Consider the following 26,261-nt stretch of genomic DNA (forward strand, 5'->3'; position numbering starts at 1 on the left):
CAAATCAGGTTGTTCACAACTTTTTAAGCAACTGCATTTTCAGTTATAACACACAAAAATTTTCTACCAATTTCCACTTGCTTTAGGGAAAGATAAGCTGAAGCGGGAAAATAATTGAAACTACAGATTCCATTTTTTTTCATTTATAATTGGGATTGGGCTCCAGAACCTCAGCAGCCATCCACCAAACCTTGACTAAGGGAGTAGTGATCAGTGTATAACAATAGCTGTTGTAGTATACAACAGGAGAATTAAAGAAAGTGTTAGGCTTGACAGGTTTAGATCTATAGGCTGCTTTAATTATGAATGCTATTAGTTTTCATACAAAATTTTAATGCTTGCTTTTAAGTATTCATTCTATGACCACGGAACAAAAATACAAGAATTTCTACCAGAAACTTTGAATTTGGAGTAGTGGCACTCTAGGGCTGCGGGAATCTTCTGCAGGCATTCATGGAAGGAAGTACACCACTTATTTTTTTCTCCCTGTGTCCTTGAGAGAAGCTAACATATAATAAATATCACAGTACGCATTCATATAGTGATTACAGAAGAGACTGTCAGAGAGAAGAAATCTAAGTGCCAGGTAACCAGGGTTGCCAACATCTTTTTTTTACTTACCATGATCAAGCAGGAGCAAGAATTTTTCCTACTGATTTTTTTCATGAGCCGAAGTGACTCTCAAAGAGCATAATAATAAATCAGTAACGGGAAACAGATCTGCGTGGCCTTTTGAAGATTTAATAGGAAAATATGTATCTTTGCGCTTGCAATGGAATGGAGAAAACACAGTCCTGAGGGCTTTTGTAAGCAGTAAATAAAACTGATTGCATATTTTCATCACTCTAGAGCTTTCATTAGGAGTAAGTAGTTAAGGTTTTGATGGGGAGTTTTACTTAAAATAATTGAATTGCTATAACTGAGATTGCATGGTATGCTCAATCTCAAGAGGTCTCCTAAGGTAAGTGTCTGAGTCATACCAATGGGAAGAAAACAGAGGGATTCCTAAAGCACAGCAATGGATAGGTTTATTAGAAATGCAGAGCTGCAGCACTGATGGTAAGTGAAGTATCTTCAAGACTGGCAGGAGAAGCTTTGAGCTTTGGCTGAAACCTTGCAGATACAATTTTCTCCTGTGGCTGAAGAAACCAACAAGACACTGACAGTAAGAGGTGGCTCTGGCTCTTAGAGCTGGATGCCAGATTTGTTGTCCTTCAAAGCTAGAAATTGGGCATATCACAGCCTGCTCTGCCTTGCTACACTACAGAGCTTTTGAAATATGGAATGCATTATCAACAAAGCCACTTGCTTTCTAGCTGTGACCACAACCAAGTGCAGGTGCCCCCCGGCATTCACGGACAAACACTGTGGTCTGTGCTCTGAGAAGTCAGAATCACAGCACCTCTGTGTTACAGCACAGCTCCTGAATGGTTTACACCAATGTCCTTCTTTCTAAACACAGCAGCAAAGTCAAGCATGCATGATTTACCATTGAATGGTTCTGTTAAAAAAAAAAATCACTTGTAATTTCTGCTGCTATAAATAGCCACACGGTGACAAACCTCCATGGACTGCAGCAAAGCAAACACAATCTACTCAGGCATTACTCTAGTGTACACTGGCACTAAATGCAGTAACAGAGCATTTATAATTTATTTTAGATGCCCACAACAGAAGCCCAAACAGTGTCATCGCTGTGATTACAGCAGTTAGCTGGATTTTCACCCTTTTGCTGTGCTGAGTTACGTAAGGAGAATTGAGTTTGGCTCACAGTCCTCCTTGGCACTCAAGTTTAGCATCATCTACATTTTTTATCTTAAGACAGAAGGAAGTGAAACCTGCTGCTGTTTTAACCTGCTGGATGAAAGGAATCCAGCAGAAACCAAATAGTTTATGTCCACTCTGCCATTCTGAGCCATCATTGACTCAGTTGATGCAGATTGCTACATACATGGAAATCATCTTTCTGCAGATGTTGCTTCTAAAACTGAATGAGGGCTCCAAGGGAAAGCGTGGTGCCCACTAAGGGGAGCTAGTTCCTTAGCTACTTGAGACACAGAGAAGTTGAAGGCAATCAGATGATCAACTGTTGAGGAAGACAGAAATGGGGACTGAAAAACAGGGCTGCTGGTGAAGAGGAATAACAGTCTTGCTAAAATTGAGCTTAATTCCCTAAGATAGATAGGTTTAGAATATTTGTAAGTGGGAATAGTTCCTCTACATCTCTTTTGTGTTTCTGTGATGGAATGAATGCTGGGATTCTTGATCTTTGTCATTAATTGCTATAGCTCCATGGAGAGAAGCATAATTTTGACTGTATCGGTTGGGCCACGAGACCTAGAGAAAATCCACTTTCTCCCATTCCATGGAATCAGTCAGCTCCTCCCCTGAAGCAATCTCCTTCCTCAGCGGTGCATTTCCTCAATTCATCCTTTTTATCTTTCGTTGGCTAATTTTGTCTGTGACTGGAGTAAAGAAGGTTATGAGGGAGGGGTAGCTCATAGGCAAAACATCAGAAGCAAGCTTTGTCAAAATGCATATTTTTGAAGTAAATGTGGTTGATTTACTGCTTAAATATTTTATATAGATACCTGAAAGTAGCAATGAATCATTACAGTTTAATGGTTGTTAATGCCTATATCTTCCTTTCTGAGGCAAAATTCTGATTTTCATAGGAATGCTGCTTGAGCGGGATGTGCTATATTTGGCTTTTATTGTGCAATAATGAAAACAACAAAATATAAAAGCCTGTAGTGAAATGTTATAATGAAAGTACACAGACCTTAAGGTGACACAAATAGGAAAAGTAAAATAAACTGTGTGTCATACTGTTGCAGCTGTTTCACCTCTTACGAATTTTCACAGTCTATAAAATCTTGGAAAGCACCAGATGTTTAGGGGAAGCTGTCCTACTCTGCCTAGCTTTGGAAGTGAATGTAAGATTTATTAATGCTATATCAATGCGATTTCAGTACTGGTTTTTGCATTTATAAACTAGGTGAAACATATAACACATTCTGTTGTCAGAGAGCCCGTTTACTTTCCTCTGCTCCTCCTCACTTGTAGATTTTGGTGTTGCTGAACAATTAAAGTAACTGCAGAACAATACCAGAACATGCTTTCCAGATGATACTATTTGCTATGTTACTGACAAACACAAAGCTTTCTCCAAGTCCTAACTTTGGCCAAAACAACCTTCCAGTCCACTGATTATAAGCTATGCAAACCTATTCTGTTGTGCATGAATATGCACTACTTTTTAGGATTCCTGCCTACGCATAGACTGTTGGTGCACAAAATTACTATTTTTTTTCCTAGTGCATGGTTCCTCACATTGGAACAGGAATAAAAACTGCTCATGCATACTTTCCAATCTCTCATAGCTCAGTGGTGCTGTAAAGTGCTGCCATTCGTTTTAATTCAGTGAGAAGAAGTTTTGTTGTGTTTAGTACTAGGGAATTGCATGTGTTATTAGAAAGCCTCTGACAGCTGTCAGAGTCAGAGATAACTTGCTGGATTTCAATCTTTCATAAAGGAAGGACTGAGGACCCTCATCCCCAGCAAAGCTGTCAGGGTTCTCACAAAGTGGGATAAAAAACAGAATACCTTTTCCATACACAGGGAGATCTCTATCTCTCCTCTAATCCGTCTCCCATCAATTTGTACAGGGAAAGTTGTATAGGTAGAAGAAAGAGAAAATACGTCTTGATTTATCAGTGCTTTATACTGTCTTGTCATCACTGACATGAAGGGATAATTGCTTAGCAGTTTGCCTTGCCTTGAGGAAGCACTTGATGTTTTACACGGTATTTAATAAATTAGCACGATATTTTAACAAAATGTACTAGCTTTCATGCAGCTTTGCTTTTCTGAGAGCAGGAACAATGAAAATGTGAAATACATTGATGAAGACAAGGGCTTTGCATCAAAGACTGAAAGTCTGAAGCTGGAAGCATTTCCACACTTCTGAGCACAAAACTTACCCTGCCCAAATCTCTCAGTGGATTCAAAGCACCAGAAAAGGAAATCTCTTACGGCCTGAGATCTTACCTTCCAGCTTTTGATTTGAACAGGTGCTTACCTTAACAGAAACTCCGTTATATATTTTAGTTACAATATTTTTTTCATAAAAGCCTACATTATTTTCTGTGATCATATAGTGATGGTTCAGGTCTTGCATACTCTTTAAGTTCAAAAGGAAAGTAGCTTTCTCTATGTCTTTAACAGGTGGGCATTTATTTCCTATCCACTCTTATTTAGCTTTCAGGTGATGAACTGCCTTTTCCATTCATACCAGCAACACCATGGTTTTCCCCCATACAGTTCTTCTTCCTGTGGTAGTTTCCTTTAACGACTACAAGGGACCAAGAAGGCATGCCTATTTGTATCACTTTTATAATTGCTATTTGCATTTTTGCTTATGCTATTTTTGTAGCACACTTGATACTGTTTGCCATTTTGCTTACTCTGATCCATTTTTCATCCTGTTTTCTTCTCCCTATCCATCTTATACCACCACTGTGCTGAGTAAGGTGAAAATGCATGTGTGAGTCAGAGTCATGCTTTCAAAGTCACATTGATCAGTGGGGTTTGAAATTAGGCAGAGATTGCTGATATTTTGTCATACAAAAGAAGAAAATAGTATTTTCCTTAAGTACAATAAGGAGTTTATCCCATTTTTCCAACTGATTTGTTTTTCCCAGATTCAGTTTTGCCTAGGATGCTTACAAAGGTTTGATATATAACCGGCTGGTTCTGTTCTTTCTATATTATCATTATCATATTATTATAATATCATCTCATCCTATCTTTGTACTATATATGACCAAAAGCAACTTGAAGGTCTTGTTTCTTGTCTAAGATTATTCTTCCAAGAGTTTTTCTGCTCCAAGTTATCTGTATGGCTGTTAAGGAGATTTCTTTTTTGCTTATTAGTTTATTTGATTGAAGAGTTATGTGAATAAAGCTGTAATAGCAATTCTCCTTAAATTTGTTTTCAATACTTCATTCTAACATTTTGACTGTTTGTTTAATACTTCCTCCTCAGCATACTAAAAGAGGGACATTTTAACTGGGAACAGGGAATTAATAATTTCTCGTGTATGTAACATTTTAAGTTATGTATACTATATACTGTAAGAATTAAGAAAAGCGCTGTTGCAATTTATGTTGAATAGATGTTATACAATGCTACTATCTTCTCAGTTTGTAAGAGCCTAGTTTTCTGTTGAAGTACAAACTATTTTGACCTTGTTAAGCTTGTTATCATTTCCTCAACAAAGCTTTTTAATATTTCACATATCATGTAACAATTCACATCAGAGCTCATAAAACCACATAATTCCTTTTGAAATATGAAATGTGACTTGCTCTGGGGTGGAAGTGTCATTTCCTCCTGCAATCCAGGAAGGTCAACTAGAAAATGAGATGTATCTGCAGTTCTTTCATTGCAAGTATTGACCAACAGCATCTTCTAACTTTACAGAACTCTGGAGATCTTTGCTATTACCGATATTTCCTTCCACTAATATTTAAACTCTTCTTACCTATGAACAGATTCCACTCAGTATCCAAATCAGCCTGATTTGCTAGGCAGCCCTTCATTACATTGAGGCAATAGTTGTTGCAAGGTTTCACAGTGGGAAGTCCTCTGCAGTAAGGGCAGTACAACATCTTCATTAACGCCCGGATGCACCCTGGGGTGGGACTGACCTGCAGAGTTTGAAGGGGGGAAAGAAAAAGAAAAAGGAGGAAATCAATCTCCTGTTCTGTGAATGCTGGGGTTGCTGAGATTATGCCTCTCAAGCAATAAGCATAGAAGGGGCAATCTGTGAGAAAATCTCAACCCTTAATAACACCCTCCTATGATGCTAAACAATTCCTACTCATTATCTTCATTCACTACAGCCGCAGTGACTTTCAGGAATGCAAAAAATCAACACTCCCCTCCTGATGGCAGCACTTTCTGCCCCAACCCTCCCACATGAAATCTATTGGAACTAAAGGAAAAAAAGCTAGGAAATAAGTTGGACAGAAACTGACTGATCCTAACCAGGAGGATCCTGAGGTGTTGCTACATTCTTCTCATTCATGCCAGTCACACTGGATGAGATTCTCCTCTTTATTGAAGTGCAGTAAATCCAAGATAATTCCAAAATAATTTCTATTAAATTATTCAGAAATACGTCATGAAAAAGGGATATCATCCTGTTTTCACACAAAAAACACCCTTCTATTTTCTCAGGCAAATTCATAAAGAGATCAGTCTTTTTTTTTTTTTATGTATGATTTTGTCTTTCAATATCTTGAGCAACAAAAAAAGCATTTTATTGACAACAGCCTAATGCATTTCAAATTAAGCATCAATACGGCAGAACGTGGCTGCACTTGTTGAACTTAGAACTGCCATCAGAGCCAATGGAAAGGGTCTTCAGTCAAAATCTTTACTGTGTGTATGGCTGACAGAAAGAAGTAGTGTGTAGCTATAAACTTACATTTTATATCTAATACAGTTTTCGCTAGAATCCTGGTTTTCCCGGAGAGGGAGAATTAAGGATAGAGAAAGATTTCTTTCATAAGGACCCCCTGCTATCTCTAATGATAGGATCTTTCCTGCCATCTTTTTTATCCATCAGAATGCCAGGCATCTATTCAGTAATACCTTCTGTATCCAATTGGAGAGAAATAAATCTTTTTGGGAAACTTTCTTTATCCCATTTATTGCAAGGTAGGATAAATCTTCTTCTAGAAGACATCCACCGAATACTCCCTGAATATTCCATTCTTAGATTTAAACTGCCCAAATTGAGCACATTTGATAACCACTTAGTGTTTGTTGGGTAAGCATTATTTCCCTTACCCTCTCATTTCCTCATTTGTTTCATATCAGACTTAAAATTTTGCGTGCTACTATAATGTATGTTTTCAGGACTGAAACTCTATTTTGCATTGAAAGTGCACAATATTAGGTACTACTTGCAAAATGTCTTGTCACAGTGCAGTAGAGCATATGTTTCCTGTGTCAGAGTGACAGTCTAGCGCAGTGACAGAAGGGCTACAGGCTCCTGAGTGATTTGAGAATTTCCGAACAGGAAAGTGCAAAGAAATGGCATTCCTTTCACTCATTTTGTTGGCTTATGAATAAATGCAACAGTTTAATATGAATTGGAACTATTTTTTTCTATAGTCATGGAAATCTGTGCTAAAAGAGAGTGTGAAAGCATGAATCTGACTTTGCACTATAGCAGCCTGTGCTAAGCTGACTGATAGTTTTTATTGTCAGGGTCATACTAAAATTGCAATTCTTTCTTCCTCTTTTTTTTTTTTTTTTTTCCTCTGGGATTTCTTTTCCTTTTTCTGGTACAGAATGTTTTCATCACACTGGACCTTTTTTGAAAGCAACTCTGCTAAAAGTTAGAGCAGATGCTTCTGACTATGCTCAGAGGTGACTTTTGCCTCACTTTCCTAGAGAAATGCACTTTACTCACGCAACACTTGGATGGGGTGTGTAAAGGTATATTTGGCCATCTTTTCTGATAACTTTAGAACATGTTGGCCAATTTCAATCAAATTTGACCGAGGACTTCAGGTCTCAGTACAATAAGATCCTATAAGCTTTTGGAAAACAGCTGGGAGAAGAAAAGGAGATAGGCTCTGTTACTGCCTTTATTTAGGAAAAGGCTGAATCAGGAGGTCAGTTCCTCAAGGAAATCAAAGAATACACATGGAGAATGATTCTGTGAATGTCACAGGGGTTAAAAAAACAGCAAAAGTAGAAATTTAACCTTATTAATCACCAGAAAATCCAAATACTAAGTATAAATCCAAGGAAGAATTATAATCATTTCCACTGCTCAGAACTACTTTTTGTGGTTACTTGTCTAGCTTTTTTTATCCATATACCCCCAAAACCTAGAAGAGGCTGACTTTTATAAAAAGATTAGCAGTGAAAGGGGGATGTGAGTAAAATACAGAGCATTCAAAATTAGTTTGAAATTGCTGTTTAAAGCTGTATTTCTTCCAGTCGCTACTGAAAGTTTTATCAGCAAAGTTACTTTCATGTCTAAAACTGTGCTTCTTCCCCTGCCCAGAGTTCTTGTCAGTGCAAAGTTGCTGACACCTGGTTGACTTCCTAAGTTCAGCGGAAATCCACATGTTCTCCCATCTATGCCTTTTCAACCCATGCTGGTACTTATACTGACATCCCTTATATCTATGGGTTCTTGCTCTTCTATGAAAACATAGCGGTACTTTCATTCTTGAAAAACATAACTAGAGAAAAAAAAACAAAACAAAAAACAGTTCTGGTCTTTGTATTATATTTCTAACAACGAAATATCATAAATATTTACATACGCTTTATTTTATCACAAATTTAATATGGGAAGTAATCAGGTACCAAATTTTTCTCTGCTAAAGGTCCTGATCATATCTCTGATATGCTAGGACAGGACCCTAAAAGTCAGTTTGAGTATTTGTTTACAAGAGTTCAGTGAACTGTGAATTCTTTTTGCATTACAGGACAGCTTTAAACAGAGCACTGTCTCATGGAGTCCACTCCAAAGTAGTGAGGATAATTTCCTACTACACAAAAAGAATGAGCTGAACCCAAGCCTCACAGATCTTGTCTGAATGTTTCAATATCCTTTGTACAAAATGGTGGCATCATCAACAGCATGATTTATAAGAAAGGAGGGTGCCCTGCTTTTGTTTCGAGAGAAAAAAGCAGCTGGAGAAAACTACAGCAGCCTTTGTTATATTTATATCAATCTCAGACATAGACCTACACAAGCATCTCCTTGCTGATCATGCTAGATGTTGCAGATCTCTGTCTCAGAAGTTGCTACGTTGCTGAAATAAAATATCAGCTGATCTCTCTGAGGCCAGGAGAAGGGTCTAGCTTACATTCAACATGCATATGGCTAGCACTTACTGGCCACATCCCATAATACTAGATTGTATTTGGCACTACAGCTCCCTTGGGTTCCACGTGGTGCCTGAATAATAAAATAAATATTTTTCTGTGGTTATTTTTCAGCTATTTTCAAGTGGTTGGAATAATAAAAGGCAGTACTGCAAGCAATAGGATTACAATAAGCTAAATATAATGTTGCATGTTTTGAAGAGAGAGAGGAGGTTATTTCTATGATATTTAGATTACACCAGGAAGGAAAGAAGAGGACCACAATAGGACAAGTATCTTCTGGAACTGATCTCTATAAGGAAACTTCCTCTGAAAAGCACACAGGCATTGATTGCATGGGGACATCCAAAGCAGGCAGTTGAAAAGGGATCCAGGAGGGTCTAGCAATTAAGCTGTGATCTGGTGAGTCTTGTTCTCAATGCTGCTCCGTATCTCCATCACCTACAGTACTAATGTACCTTTACTTTTTTTTTATCAACTTTTATTCTGGCAAAGGAAAAAATGAAGATGAATCATCTACTCTGAAGGCCTGAGGACTTTGTGAATCCAGCCTCCAGTGAGCAGCCAAGTTTTGATTTTCAGCTTCAACCCTTTTTTTTCTATTACTTCATTTTCAGAGAATGGAGTCCGCTTTTTCTCCTCCCTTAATGACAGCTCTCATGCATAAAAAATTATCAAACTTTTCTCTAACAGTGTGAAATCTTGGTAAAAGAACAAACATAAAGAATTCAGCTTAGAATTTGAGAACATGGAATCTGTATATTATTACAGAAAGTTGCTTTTCAACCAATCAGATTGGCTTGATACATTTTCTGATGGCAGATTGAAAGAAACATATTTTCAAAGCCTGTTTCTCATGTTCATCTTAAAACAAACAAACAAAATCTCCAAAACCAAACCAAAGAAACCCCACAATATCTTTACTCAGAATCTCTCACACCTAAAAATACTTTTCTGCAGACCAGTCAAAAGAAAGACATTCATATCATTCAGAAGTATTCAAAACCTGCATTTGCTCAGGAAAACTGTTTATCAGCTTTAAATAATATTTGTTACTATAGGCTTTTACTTATTTTTTTTAGTCTTTTACAATGCACTGCAATTAATCATAGCAGAGACATTTGCATGGAAGCCAAAGTTTAGAAATAAAAAGTCCTAATGTAAATCATATTTTAAAAATCAGTCAGAGCAGATCAAATGACATTACTGGGGAAACCACCATAGAGGAGTCATTAATTGTATCATGTTTTCTCCCTGACTGACCAGGACATCTTTAGTTTAGTATAAGCAAACACAGATTGCAGCATGTCAGAAAAGTACCCATCAGAACTTTGACTGAGCCCAGTAGCCTCAGGACATGTTACACAGCATTTTTAAACATATTCTGACAGCTTCATCTTTATCCAAATGTAAGTTTATGCATACATGCAAAAACAAAAAAAAACAAAAAACAACCCCCAAACCACCCAAAAAGCAAGATTCTAAAGGGCTTCATTACTGAACACTTGTTTTCCCCTTTCAGAAATTCTGGAAGTAATATTATTTCACCTAGAAGACAGAATTTGCAATCATGAAAATATAAATAATTGAGGAGAGAACTTTTTTGCACATGAAATTGCACTCTCTCATAACACATTTTCCAAAATCACACTTTATTATGTACCTGGTCTATTTTTATAATCTAGACTTGGCTTTACAGTGTACACAACTTAATTTTTTTTTTTTTTTCTGATATAAAAAAGTTCAGAAAAACAGTTTAGAGAACCTTGAAAGGGTCAGAAAAACTGATATGCAGGCTCTCTATTTGTACTTGTAGGAGATTTCTTACTGAAGTAACTGATATATGTTGTCTGGTGCTAAAGTAGAGGCATTCCTCCAAAGTAATACTGGATGTAGTCAGAGCATAAAGCCATATTTAGGTTCAGATCCTGTCATTTCTTGATGTATAATAAAATCTGTCAAGTTTGAGCAAAATTTATCACAGCCGAGTACCACAACAGGCACACAGCTCCTTCCAACATTTCCTATGGAATCAATCTCATTATGGAGCACATGGAGCTATTCCTTAACATGAAAACCTGAGGTGAAACTGCCAGCCAGCCCAGAAAGTAGATACTCATTTTTAAGTGCCTGTACACTAAATAATCTTTCCATCTGTAGGGAAGATGACTGCATTTTATTTCAAACCGTATGAATGCTTTAACAATGTGGCTGCTGGATAAAAGCTGGAAAGTTTTATTTCTTTTCAAATTCAGTATTCAGGTTGAAGTAGCAAACTTTGCTTTAAAGAAAGGCATTTTTACAAGGCAGTGAGGTATATTCCTGCTATTCCATGTAAGTGGATCATAGTTGGACAGAGTTTTAAAGTGAATCATTGCCTTTAGCACTTGTTCCATTGGTTAGATCATTCATCTCCCCCCTCAACAACCCACTGTCATGTGTCCTGTGCAGGCATGATCCTCTGAGAAACTGAGGAATCTTTATGTCATTTTTTGTCTACGTAGCCTGCCTCCAACATAACAGTATAAATGGAAAAAATGAGCTGTGTTCAAATATAATTTTGTTCCTAGCCTAATTACTTCAAGAGCCTCAACTACGACTAGGGGGATAATAATGCAATGTTTATGCATGTTCCCAGGTCAGAGCCTAATCTTGCGTGCATTAACATGTCTCAAACAACTCCTGGGGAAATGCAACTCCACTGAGACAAGTAGTCCTCCCATATTAATCCATCAAATGTTAATATATCTGTGGGCAACTTGATAGTCTAATTTTAACATTTCATGTCCAAAAAAATGTAACAGTATAATTTTAGTATTTCCTACCCAAAATTATATACAAATTCAAATAAGACATAAGGAGAAATTAATGATGGTGCATTTCAGAATAGAAGGAAAACAAAAAACTTTTAATTCCTTTAATAATTGTTCTTTATTGTATTCAATAAACTAGAACTAAGGAAACATTTTCTAATAACAAAAAATTTGTTTCTAATCTCATGAAATAAGTCTCAAAGTAATTGTAACTTCAATTAAACATTTAGATTGATGTAGATGGGGTCAGACTGATGTGTATAATGAGGTACATTTCATAGGTTGCGCAGAACTGCCAGAACCTATTAGATCACCTATCCACAGGCACTTTTTTCTTTTGTTTGATGTTTAATTAAATTCAGTATAAAAACTAAACATCAGTCCAGTTCGCTCACTGCTCTACATCATATATCTTTGACACTATCTTCTCAGCAGGATACAATTACTACCTATTGATTTCTGTTATTTGTTTTTAAATAGGGGAAACAGATAAGGCTTAGCTACTAATGTTTTTGTTGTGTGTTTTTTTTTTTTTTTTTCTCTCTTTTCCTCTTTCTTCTCTTCAAACTAGATTTGTTTACAGCTAGACCCAAGTGATTCATTTTCTTCTTGTTCACATTTTGGCTATTTTCACGACTGATTTCACTTAATATTCTAGATATCAAACAAGTTATTTTTCAATAGATTTCAGTTGAAAATATGACAGAATGTATCTAATTAGAGCAGCATATAAATATTCATAACATATTTGAATGTATTATTTAAGTGCTGTTTATTGTTTCAGTCTGGTTCTTCGATTCTAAGATCTGAGCTCACTGCTCATACGGTGCAATCTGATATATAAATGGAAATACTCCCTCAGCCATACTCAACTGGGAATTTATGCTGTAGAAGGTCACTTTGAAAATACTTGCTTATACCAACCAAAAGTCTCATTTAATACTGATCTCATAAATAAAAAATGCTATCTACTGTTTTATCAGTTATAGTATCCCAGATGACTGAAAGGTAGAAGAGCTGTTTTGAGGACTATGGCTTTGTATTAGTATCTTTGACTTTGTGCTTGAATTATACCGAAATAAAAGTAAAATGCTACAATCAGTTGAACAGCTGCAAGATTCCTACAATTCGTGGGTACCAGGTTTCAAGAACATGATAAGATTTAAAACATGCTAAATTGAATTTTAATAATTTCATATCTAGTAAACTATTTTTTCTAAAAAATATATCATTAAAAGTTCAACATGTTCTTAAATTATTGAAAAAAAGATTTAAAGTAAATAGCTGAACTCTAAAGTTTAATAACATAAAAAAGAAATTACATTTATACTATCTGATACAAATTGTGCAATATTAAGCACTTACTCCATCGCAACTCAGAGGAACCAAAGTTTTTTTAGAAATTCTTTGAGATGCTACTTACCATTATTCATAATTTTTAAATCATGAGAAACTATATTTCCTTCCAACATTTATTAAAATATGGGCTATATTTCATACTTATTCATTTCAGTATATCTATAATTGTGTAACTGTATGTGTATAGTTCTGGAAGGCAGATAGATACCACTCCTCCATTTTAAAGACGAAAGTCTTAAACATAATAGGTAATTTTAATAGACATTTAGATGGATAAAATTGGAAGAGTTCTGCACCAAAAAATTTCAAAGCTGCTTATAAGTATCACTCTCATCAGTGTTTTGCATAAGTTATCAATACGTGTAGTTCTGAAACTGTTTGTAGAAAAATAAAGACTGGAAGTCTCATGAAGAAGTTGCACTTAAAACAGCAAATCACTATAGGAAACATGAATTGTGGAATTTCACAATTTTTCCGTGAAAGTCAAGGTCAAAAAATCACAAGGACAAAATGCTCAAATGCTTACTTAACTGTGAGACTGAATATCTATATCCAGAGGAAAAGAATAGGTTTCCCTATTATTAGGGAGCTGAAAAGAATTGCAGTTTACTTGAATATGGAAAATCCAAATTTAGAAAGGTACTTGAAGAATTATAGTCACAGGATATTTTGTAAAGTGCTAATTTCTTTTTCTCTCTTGTGTCACTTCTCAGTGATGATTTAAAGCTTTTTTAAAGCTTTTTTTTTTTTTCAACTTAGTTTTTACAATCTGAAATGCTTGAATATTCATGTCTAGATATTAAAATGTTCTTCATAAATCCTGTTTTATATGTCAGAGGAATAATCAATTGCAAATGAACTAGGTGTAAAGATCATTGTTTGCTTACAAGGATCATTAAACCAGGAATTTCTTAGACTGAAAATAGTGCAGGTTGAGAAAATAGTTCAGGATACAAGGATTTACATCCCATGAGATATTATTGAGCTGAAAAATCGGCCCTCTAAATTGGAAAAATATTTTTCTTTCTCATATACTGTGTGAACAAGCCCATGTTAAATACAATTTGAGGTGTGGAATCCATTTTTCCAGCATTGTAAGGGCAAAGATAAGGTGACAAATCTTTGAAATAATTTCTTCCTTCCACTCCCAGGAGATGAAAAGTGTCTTGTTATACAGAAATAAGGAAAGAATCTCACAGCTGTAAGGCTTTTCAGATTCTACCTTCTCTTCTGGAACACGAAGTTTAAGAAATTCTCTTAATGAAAAGCAGTTCCTCTGCTTTCCTACTGTATCTCTCTTGAAAGAGAGCATGATTATTTCTTCTGTGCTTGTGTAAAATGTATGTGGCTTCAACTAGATAAGAAGGCTTTGGCTTAATAGGAAAGCAAGCACTAAATTTTCCAGGGTTGAAAACAGAACTGCGCAAGTCACACTGGTAGATGTCAGAAACAAAAACTACCTTAAATATTTTAGGAGAATGTTCAAACACAGATAATTGCATGGTATAAGTCTGAACACGCACAATTATCTAAACAGAAAATGTACAATGAAGTCAACAAAAGCCATCTTGGTGTTTGAGCCAATAGAAATCAAATCAAGAGTGCAATTCTTAATTTATTATTAATTTAACTGTAATGCTGCAATTGGGCTTTGTCTCCAGAGAACAAGGGGAGGAGGAGATTAGCTGTAATTTGGAAGCCTAAATGAAGCATTCAAACACTGAAAGATTGGTAAGAAATATACTACCTGGTGATTTCTGTTCCCTTTCTGTGACCTGGACCTGTTCATGGCTGTGTTAGACAAAATATTTGTCATCTTCTCTATTGCAGTTTTTATGTGTATGGCATAAATATTGTTTATGGGGACCTGCAGTGCAAGACAGCAGGGGGAGCAATGAAAGTGCCCTCAGTGACAAATCAGAGTTCAATAATATTATCAGATGCCACACAGAAGTCTAGGAGACTGATAGCACAGAGAAATAAACCCACAATACCAGAGAATGAACCAAAACAAAATAGATTTCGATATGGCTGCGAGCAATAGGATTAGAAATTCCCCAGAAACTTGTGTAATTTGGGGAGCAAAAAGAAAATACATAAAGCGTAGAACTTTAGAAGTGATCTTTAGAACTATTTTTTTGACTAGACAGCAGTATCTAAATCTGACCTATGCTCCCAAGTTTATTTCTGATTCATTTCAACCTAAAAACAATAATTTAATATAGGTGTGTTACTGTCTCTTGTGGTGCTATAAAAAGAGTAACTATATAAATGTCTTCTTGCACATGTTTCAAGTTAAGAAAGATGAATCCATCTTTTCTTTCCAACAAAGACAACAGGAGGATATTGCTGAGCAATGATGTGCAGTTGCCTCGCAGAACAGTCAGTCAGGAGAAAAATGAAGTTGAAAGATGCATTAAGAAAGGATGGTAAAAAAAAAAAAAAAAAAAAAAAAAAAAAAAAAAAAAAAAAAGGCCAGATAAGGTTCTGTATAATCAAGCAGAAATGGATTTGTGCTCACTGGAGGAAAAGAAAAATTACAGTGATGCAACAGTATTTTACGTATTGCACAGCAACAAATTGCAAATTGAAGGGGTGGTCCTTGATAACATGGAAATTGAACCCCTGAAAAAACAGGAGTGAAAATTCTGAGAAAGAATTGAGGTGCAAAAAGAAAATAGCTGCTACAGCAAAAGATAATGATCAAATCAAGCAATTAGACATATTGTGCAGCAGTATCTGGATAAGAAAATGATGTGAAGAATGACCAAGTCAGTCCTACTTATAACAGCCAAGAAAGTTGACATGCAGAATAAATTTCTGAGAGCAAAGTCTTGCTGACTACCTATGATTCAGAGTGCAAAACAGAAAAGCATTTGAGAAGAAAATCTATTTTCTCAAACAAAGAGAGAGCAGCAAAACTGTTCTGATCCCTCATAAGTACTATCAAGAGCTCACAAAGAATTCTTGTTCAGTGTCCACTGGCCTGTGACTTATTTTACTGAGTTAAAAAGGGCATGAAGAATGGTATAGAAGGCTGTGGGATGTCTTACTTGTGCAGTGTCAGCAAGAGCATACTAGCCCAGATGAGAAAGAAATAAATGAGGACATAATATTGGCAGTCTTGGCCAGTGATAAGTTATGCAATGATTTGAGTTGACAGGTGACAACAGATTGACCCAATGCGTTCCAGCTCCTTCCTGTTCTAAGATACATGGAGTTCTGATGCAAAAGACACATTGAAGTTAATGGCCAGGTAAACAGGATCTGAATTTGTTGATAACAGGAATATCCTGGATACAGCTAGTAAGGACATGTATATTCCTTACAGATGCCTTCCTATATGACAGATGAATTGTCTAGGCTGCATATAGAACAGAATAAGGAGTATGAAGTAGATGAACTAGGACTAAGAGTGGGTTATGTACTAGAGAGAGAAATAACATTATAGAGATAACAAAGTAGGCAACTCCAATGTTGATGTCTCTGTCTGCTTGAAAAGCTTCATCCTATTTGTACTATTTGTACTCTGAACATTTTTTTGAAGGAATTCAAAGGGAAAAATAGTGTAAGTGGCTCTGTGAAAAAAATAAACAACAACCAAATAAACAACAAAACAAACTAAGGAAATCTTTATAGACACAAAATATGATTTCTCTTATTTTCCATATTCTAGGTCCCACCACACTAAATTCGAAATGCCAAGTAGCAAATTCCTCTGGGTTGTGAAATGAAACATCAAACCCATTATTGGGCAGTAAGTTGGTCACACCTTGCCAGAAACAAGATGGGTGCAAAAATACAGACATCGCTTCAGGAATGAATGCTAAGCCTACTTTGAAGACTGGCTTTTTGGTGTAGACCGTCAATCCTGGTAGGGAGCAAGATGTTCTATGATTCTATGTTGAGGCACAACAGAATATAACACTTATATTTCTGCTTCATTTCATGATATGAAAGAAGCACAAGATGAAGGATAATAGACTGGACAGTAAAACAAATTCCTCGTGGATCATACGGAAGTACAAATGTCTTAAACTATTTCCTGACCTCTAAAATGCAGAAGGCTCTCAGATCTTTAGCGCATCCCAGGAAGGATCTAGTCAGACACATTGTCATGAACTAATAGTCAAGAACTGGCTCCTCATTATGAAACACAGTATCTTCGTAATATATTCAGAGTAGCACAGAAGTAGAGAAATGCTTTATAAATAGCTCACCATCTATTTATAGGCATCATAAATGCCCACTGCATTATGTGGGACCAAATCATGTGAGATCACCTTATAGCTCCATGTTAACATTTCCTCTTTTATGGTCTTTCAAATCCTCTTGTTAAATTTTCAAAAAGCTACTTGTAAATATAGATACCATATATAAAATATTTAACAGATGCTCAAGTGCACCTTGGGATGATGTCTACAGTCTGCAATGACCTGTTTATGGGATGTATGCCCACATTTCTGCTGAGTATTGCACTTGCTGCTTTTGGAACTGCAGAGTAGAAAGCAGATTTGTATTTTCCTTCACGATGGAACTATATTTTATTTTATAATTTTATTTAATGTTGCCTTTTTATTTATTTATTTTTAATATATCTCTCATCCCCTACAGACAAAATGATACGACAGCAGAGGGGTCCTCGTAAGTGTCCATGTGTTCTACTTCCAAGCAAATGTAAAAGGAATGTAGGAAAGAGATTAAATTGAGAAAAGTTAGGAAAATTAGTGTCACTGCAATAAAAATGTACCTTCTTTTCAGTGTTTTGTCTCTACAGTGTGCACTAAACAAGAACAAAGTGTCTGCATTGGATGAATACATAATACAAAGCCAAATATGTAAATTCCCTGAGAATATTTTATTGGATGTTGTTAAAACAAAGTAGTCCTGAGCAAAAGATCAATCTTTCTTCCACATAAGCATATACAAATTAAAATCATGTGCATGCATAGTAAAATGTCATGCATTTTCTTTATCCTGACAATTAGCAGAGGAATCAATCACCCTAGCAAAATGCCTCTATTAAAAATTATAGCTCTGGCACTACAGTTTTTGGAAAATATTTTGGTAGAAAGTAAAGATATTGTAACTTTGATTTGAAATAAGCAAGTATCAAATAAAGGAAAATTCTTTGAGTTTAAGCTGGTTATTTGTTTATGTTTTCAGAAGGCAGATCAAAACCTACACTACAAAAACATATCTGACAATCGGATTTGCTTTTTCCTTTTAGGTAGAAGCAGACTAAATGTGAAATTTACTATTAAATCTTGATTTATTCTACCATGAAATTTTGATTGAACAGAAGTGGAGTCTACAAGCATATGAAAACATTTCTTTCAATGTTTCATTCTTCATAAATCCTCAGCAGGTAAGCTGTTCTTTTAATATTTTATCTATCCAAACTGAACAGGAAAATGCATTCTGTGTTAACTAGGACCTAAAAAGAAGCAGAGCTGTAAATGTGAAAATGAACAGTAGACATTTAACTGGGAAAATATATAGTCTAATATTATTTTATTTGGCTCAGATATTTTGCCATAATCAGTTTAAAAATAATAATTTCAGTTATCACCACAAATGACTGTAGTTGTCTTATTTACATTTCTCACCTTATCACCTGCGGAAATCACTCATGTATGTGTTATAATTTAGATCTGTCAACATCCCCTGGAAACACTGATCCTAAATCACCCTTAGTGGGTTAGAAGTGTTCTGTAGTAAACACTGTCCCTGCTGCAATCTTCCCAGCTGCAATCTTCCCAGCAGTTGGCTAAGAACAAGAGCGCTGTCTGTTCTTACTGCTTTAATACCTGATACATCTTCACCTTGAAGATTTTACATCAAATGGATATGAAGGGCTGAGGAAGACATAACAGCATCAACATGATACTGCAATATTTCTAGGTACCATGGTCACATTGTGACTACATGCCAGGATGAGATATCTGTGCATAAAAGCACCATGTATGTTCTGATATTTTTTGTGGGTGAAATCTGGATCCATAGTGCTTCCACAGATCTTTCTGTGTGGGCAATCCATGGCCATACTACCACCACCACCACCACCCAGCACTCAGTGGGGTGATGTTATAACAGCTGTAGCAGACTAAATTGTGCTGTGCAATGAACTGGCCCTGAATATATCTGCAGTCAGGTGGGGACAGCAATTTTTGTGTTTTTCCACTTCATAACAAGTTCTCTTTTAAAAAGTGAAAGATTTCGTATAACCTGTTCAATGAATCCTTGCTAAGTAGCAAAAGTCCATTCATGTTGAAGCTGAAAAAACATCACCAACACAAGTGAATGACTTCTCTAAGTGGCACATGACTGAATTTACAACCAGCTAAATCAGAAGGTCCAGTAAAACTAAGGCACAGTGTAATGGCTACCTGGCAGTAAATTTCTATTTAAGCTATTTCATGGTCATTTGTCTTTATCTGATTAAGCCACCTGATTTATAAAACATGTTGGAGCACAATTTATGTACAGAAGTATAATCTACCTAGTGGTTTGGGCTCCATAACCACAGGGATAAAGATGCTCAAACCATAAAGGTGCTCTTGATGCCAGATATCCATTTATAAAGCCCACTGAAAAATGTCTCATCATTACCATCTCTGATATGGATGAACTGTCAACTACAGTACCACAACCTCTTTCCAAACCTTTTAAAATGAAGACAAGTCTCAGTCATGTGCAAAACACAAAGGTATTTTACAAGTCAGGAGAGATTTCCTCATCAGTGTAGCAATATCATTCACCTTCAGTGAAAAAGGCAACAAGGATATAACTTCTATAAACCTTTCACAGAGAGGGCAGATTTTCCAGAGGGTGTGAGAAATGCTGCAGACCCAACAGCGTCATCTATATCTAAAGGTGGATACAGGAACAGTTACTGAATGTGACATCTTTAGCTCAGGAGCTACAAACCAGTGCAAAAATGTACAATTTCATCATGTCTCTTCATAAAGAATATATTGTTTCTGACAGTACCTCTAGAAAAACATCATTTTTAAAGATCTGTGTCTTAAAAGGGTACTGAAAACTTCTTCAAAAACTAGAGGAAAGACAATACCTTGTTTTCTTTGTAAAACTGCAACTGAGTGAAAAATGCACTGCCAACTACCAAGGTTCTAATTCTTATTCACATGGTCAAGGGCAGTAAAGTTGAAAGCTGTGCAAGGTCTCCTGGACATCTCATTCACTGCCTGGATTTAAAGTTTTGCTTCCAAAGCAATAGAAAGAGTAAATTTGTTTATGCTTCCCTGATTTTCAGAATCCTTACATATGACACTTTAAGCATAACAGCCAATTAAATCCAACAGCAACTGGATAATGCAGCACAGGTACCTCTGCACAAGGAATCAAACTGAGATCACCTGCCAATTCCTCATGTCAGTAAAAAGACATCTGACAGATGGCCTCAAGATTAATTACTGAGACCATTTTAAATTCGGAGCATCCAGTTTACTCTTTTCTCCCTGAAACACTGCTTTCTATCTTACAGAGAAAAAACATAGTTTAAAACTAGTCCTTTTTTTGTCTTCGTTAATTTTACATCTAATTGTATCACAACTACTCTGTACTTCAGTCCACACTCCAACAAAAATTATACCATGAACATTCAACAAATAAATAAAATAAGCTGAGATTTGCCAGAAGGTTTGTTTGATGGGCACTGTTCTATCATCTCCACGTACCATAAATAAGTGAAATTTAAAAAAGAAAGATTAAAGGAAAAGAGATCTGAACTTCAACAGTCTTTGCAGCTTGTAAAACAGTACTTTTGATCTAAAGTTTTACACACTAGCAAGGCTTTCAGAATAAATATCATATGTAAGGAATGGTTGCCATCAGTTGAAAGGCTAAGCTTTCTTTCACACTTCGTATAGGAAGTGCAAAATTGTTTGTAGATAGCAGCTAGTCCTTAGGAAATCTGCCCCTTATTTCATCAATTTATCTTTTGCAGCATCCCTCTATGACTTTGTTGACTGTCTTCCATTTCTAACACCATAAATGTTTTGCCCTGAGCATGTTCAGGTACATTTGTGCAAGAAAAGAAATGAGAACTAAAACAGAATACATTGTTCAGGAACATATCTGACATTACTGTATTTAGTGCCTACTCACCAGTTACAAAACTAGTAAGCAAAAACATTTCACACTACACTTTATTTGTTGATTTCATGAATGCCTGGTTTGTAAGCAGTAAGGTTATTACATGAAGCTATTATGCTATTTCCCCATCTGACACCCTGACTTTTTATGTTCTCTCAAGAAAAGTATTTAAATGAGAATCACATTTGGAGGAGAAAAGTATCTAAACTAAAAGTTTGCTCAGCACCTTGGACTAAATAACATTTGGCTATCTCATTCTGAGTCTTGCAGAAAGCTGTGTTTATTTCAGGTACAGATTTATTATCTTTGACATTCTGTGAATTATATGGGATGTTTCTTCTTTTAATTTAAAAATATTGTATACAAAAGAAAAAAAAAGAAGAAAAATCTTTAATAAATATGGTGGGATGCAACTAAGTTCAGATTAAACTCTGAAGATTTAGTTTTTATTATAAAAATGAAAAAGATTTATTTTTCTGTGTTTGATCAGTGGTAGTCTAAATCTCTCATTAACTTTTAATGAAACTTCAGTCTCACTGAGTTGTGATATCTCCTTCAATATAACTGTTATTTATTTAAGACTCATATCCTGAGTGAGGCTGGATTTGTCCTGTAGTATATATTACACAAGCACATAATTAGCATCCATGTTCTAAGATGACAAATATAACCCTGTATTTAAGATGTGTATTCTGCTAATTTTTGCGCATTATTTTTCAGAGAATAACGCAATGTTCATCAGTTGCATTTTCTTATTTCTAGGTGTTCAAAACCAAAAACAGACAACATGTGGGCCTTGGTCCAGAAGACAGCACTGATATGTCACCTCAAATTAAAAACAAAATAGTGAGCCAAATTAATGGTAACTTATTTTCAGTCACAACTTTGACACCTAGATCTGAATCAAAACAAGCAAATCAAGATTACAAAAAGGAATCAAAGTTATTTTGAGTATTCAACGAATCCTGGCATCATTATGTAGAGGCTTTAATTTAAACTTTCTTAAGAGATTTCCATAGCAAAGGCCTTGACGTTTCTTAAGTGCCAGTGAACTAGTCAGTGAGTTCCTGTAAATCCAAATGGTTTGTGTCAATAGAAACATTACAGCCTAAAATCTCAGGGTTCTTGAGACTTCAGAAAACAAATACAAATTTAAATCATACAAATACAGCAGGAAAATCTTTCAAACATTTGAGTGCAATGTAGAGTACATTTGGTCTGGAAATCTTCAGATGTTTTAAGATGTTTCCTGAATGCAGAATTACTTGATTTCACTGTCTGTCGTGAATGGAAAAGTGAAAATGTATTTGCTTGCTTGACTTTTGTGGTAAAATGACAGGAAGTAGCAGTTGAAGTACAATAAATGAAAATTTTGTTGTAAATTTTCAACTCACATTTTGAATTACAAAAAAAAGTGAAGATGAATCTGTGGACATAAGGACCAATCTATTCTGAGAACCATTTACAGTGTAAGTACAAGTCTAATTAGATAATGATTTCATTTCAGCAAGATCCCATAGTAAGAATCAATAGTCAGACCACTGATCTTGCACTAATTTGCCCTTACGTTGTCACTAAATTTTGTCAGTCATACTTTTTTTGACATCCTGAATTAACCATAGCTATAATAAATAAGGAAATAGAAGCTTTTATTTTCCCTCTCAAAAAGCTGCAGTGACTGCTTTCTGAATGTGATTTGTGCAACAGAATTCCCATGTACACACATTGCCTTCAATTGTAAAATGTGTAGCAAGTGTAACAATTCTTGCCCAAAAAAGATCTTCCACAGCATAATGAAAACTGTCATGTGTTTAACTTAGCCAAGCTTTTGTTGAAAAGCAATCTCCTTCCTTTACTTTATGACTTGCATGTTTCTTGGAAGTAAAAACTGCATTTTGATCTTAGAAATCCAAAAATATGTCAGCAAAATCAACATATAAAGATACAAATGAAAAAAATATGACTGACATGCTATGAAATTATTTGTACGTTTTTGGGCCTGTTGTTGGAGCATATCTTTGTGTGTGTGCATGTTTATGAAGAATCTTCTGATTTTGCGTGTTAGTGATTGACACCTGCAATACATTTTCATTTTGCCTGGATTTTATTTGCTTGGCAAGACTTTGCACTCCTGCAAATAGGAAAAGCTCCTGGCTCCTTACATCTCCCTATACAGATTTACTAAAATATAAATTGCTTCAGAAAATTCTGAGGATATTCTTTTACAGCTTTAAAACCATTTGAATGCAATGAAAACATAAAGTAGCTCTCTGTCCAGACTGATAGATTGGGATTTATGAAGAAACAGAATTTTCACTTCAGGGTCTGTTGAGAAGAGACACAATGAATCTTTTCTGTTCTTGAAATATGAAATGTGCTCTTTCAATTCCATCTAAAGATTTCACATTATGTAATTTCTTTTCTGGTGATACTTCATTAATTTGCACAGAAAACTCATTATCCTCCCTCTCTGAAAAAGTCAATAACTGTATCTTTTTATTAAGAGAATCAGTTACAGATTATTTACTTTCATGGAGGCTTAGAAACACCCTGTTCTTTGGAGATGAGCATATTCTTACCATGGAGGTAAGAAGAGCTCAGCGCATCCCCATGGCGAACCCCCTTCTATATACTAAAGCCCACTTTGATCCTGGTGCCAGACGTGGCCAGGTTGTTCTCAGCAAGATACTGTATTGTTTTCCACCTTTGACTAGGAAATAGGATCGCCAGCTGTTTTTCTGATAGGTCCCTTACTTTTCAGAGTCAGCATCAGTTCCTGAATTTCAGCTAGTGTTCAGTAGACTGTAAAGATGCCACCAGCAGAGCAGAGAGAAAGGAAGCTTGGAATCACTTTTTGTTTTATGTTCCTGTATCTATGGCATGTGAAACACAGAAGGGCAAAATGTGTGGATGTAATTTTTAACATAATATCTGCAGGAAGTCAGTTGCAAGGAGAGAAGGGAAATTTAGTACCTTGTATATTTGGGCTTCCTCCATGGGATTTTTTTCAACAGTTTTAGCTTATAATATAATTTGCTAAAATTTCAGGCAAATTAGAAGTGTATAGACACCAGAATAAATTAATAAAGGAACAGAACATATGAAGACACTAAAGAGATTGGTGATACTGATAAAACACCAATCTGTTTAATTTTGTGGAGTTTTCTAATATACATTATTCCAGTATACATTATTAATTTCATTTTCTCAATTAAAACTTCCAGAAGTAAGCAAATCTCTGCTGGCCATGATCTACTGAATACTCCAGATGATACAGTCCTAAGGGGATATGAACAAATTTTGAAAAGCTATGTCTCATTTAACATAATTTAAATTTTTAATAGTACCTTCTAGTTAGTAGTGCTGTATTCCTTGTTAACCATTTGTTTTCTGTATTGAAAGACAGACACAGAAGAATTGAAAGGAACTGTTCAACAAAAATCTGGTGCAAAGTGAACAGCATCCCTCTTTCTAAATGTGCTTTTGAAAAGTCACTGGCACACAGATGACCTGCAATTATTTCCTACTAAATCTTTGTGTATATGGTTTAACTCCTGTGTTTGTAGCTCCGAAGAAAAATGTATCCTGTTATTTAGCTGCACAATGAATTTTAATAACAGCATCATGGTGAACATTAAAACTTAATTTATAGAATTAGTTAACAGCCATATTAAAAACTCAGCTGTTGGGAGAGTCTGAGCTGATATGTTAGCATTACATGTGCTCATTACTGTAGAACTTGGAAGGATTGTTTCCCAGCGCTGAGTGTTTAGCTGACATTAGCTTCGTGTATTAGCCCAGAAAGGGGACCTAAATAAATCAAGACCATATAGCAATGAGATGATATTGATAAGATAGAACTTGCTATTTCATCGCCACGACATTCAGGGCATCATGTAGCACCAACGAGAATCAAAATAGTCTTAAAAACAAAGTGTATTTATTGCCAATGGTTAGTAACATATGAGAATGTTAAAACATGCTTCATATCTCGTTATCCTTTTGTTTCTGGTGTCTTGTATAATACTGTAGGGAAAATAGAAACAGGAGATCTATTTGTAAACAAAATGAGCTAATAGTTAAAGAAAAAACATTCCATGTTCCATACTGGTAAACCAACCACTTTTTTTTTCCCGGAAGTTAATGAGACAAAGCTAATATCTGCTTGTCCTTCATCCCATAATACACTTACTACAAAATCACTATTCAAATTACAGTCACATCTTATTAGACAACAGATGGTCTTATCTAAATTGGTTGGTTAATGCAGGTTCATGATTTCTTATTAATAAAGTCACAAGAATAAATGAAGCCTTCCTAGAATTCTTCATGAAGCCAGGCATGTCTTACAGTTAATGACTGCTATTCAGTAAGAAACAACAAACTTATGGAAAGGTCATTTGTGAAAAATATGTTACTGCAATTTCTGGTGGATCTTCATTACCAAGTTCTCTAAGTGCATTTCTTCTACTACTGGGAGGTGCAAGAGTCTATTTTCCCATTGTGGTCTATACATGAACTCCATGAAAAGTAAAAAGTAAAAGAGAAGATAACTGTTAGAAAAATCTATGTACCCTACATAACATTCAACTTCAATTTTGTGGAAAAGATCTATTCTCCCAAATGAGATTTCATGTCAAATAAGCTTTTCTAAACATATAACTCGTCTATTATATTTATTTATTTAAAGAGAGTTGTAGAAAATTGACCACAAGAATTTTTGAGTTTTCAGATTTAGAAATATATTTTTTTCCTCTGGTACGTGCTTTATTATTTTTTCATATAAGCATTTACTTGGTATAGTAAACCACAAACCCTAAATAAAAATTTGTTACTTTCATTATCCAAATTTTGCAGACACAAAACTAAACTACTCACTTATGACAGTACTGTTTGAGTCTGTCCTTCTTCAGAAAATGCTAAGAAAAGGCTCAATTTCCGGTGACTGAAATGCTCTCCTTCCTGCAGTTCCTTTCTGTACATGGTCTCAAGTTCAGACTAAATGAAAAAAATGTACTGCCTTCACAAAAAAAGCAGTAGAGCTCCCC

The 26,261-nt window shown here is 35.5% G+C and overlaps 1 protein-coding gene across 2 annotated transcripts in view; it reads right to left on the reverse strand.

The window, feature by feature from the left end:
• The window catches only part of GPC6 (glypican 6), a 730,376-nt gene that overhangs the window by 196,344 nt on the left and 507,771 nt on the right, over positions 1–26,261 (reverse strand). For both annotated transcript variants that reach the window (XM_090129991.1, XM_031610618.2), the window contains exon 4: positions 5,547–5,712. In XM_090129991.1, coding sequence (XP_089986117.1) covers positions 5,547–5,712 — 166 coding nt within the window. The remainder of the gene's footprint in view (positions 1–5,546; positions 5,713–26,261) is intronic.

Source organism: Phasianus colchicus, chromosome 1, assembly GCF_987193195.1.
Source record: "Phasianus colchicus chromosome 1, bPhaCol1.hap1.1, whole genome shotgun sequence".
Classification (NCBI taxonomy): Eukaryota; Metazoa; Chordata; class Aves; order Galliformes; family Phasianidae; genus Phasianus; species Phasianus colchicus.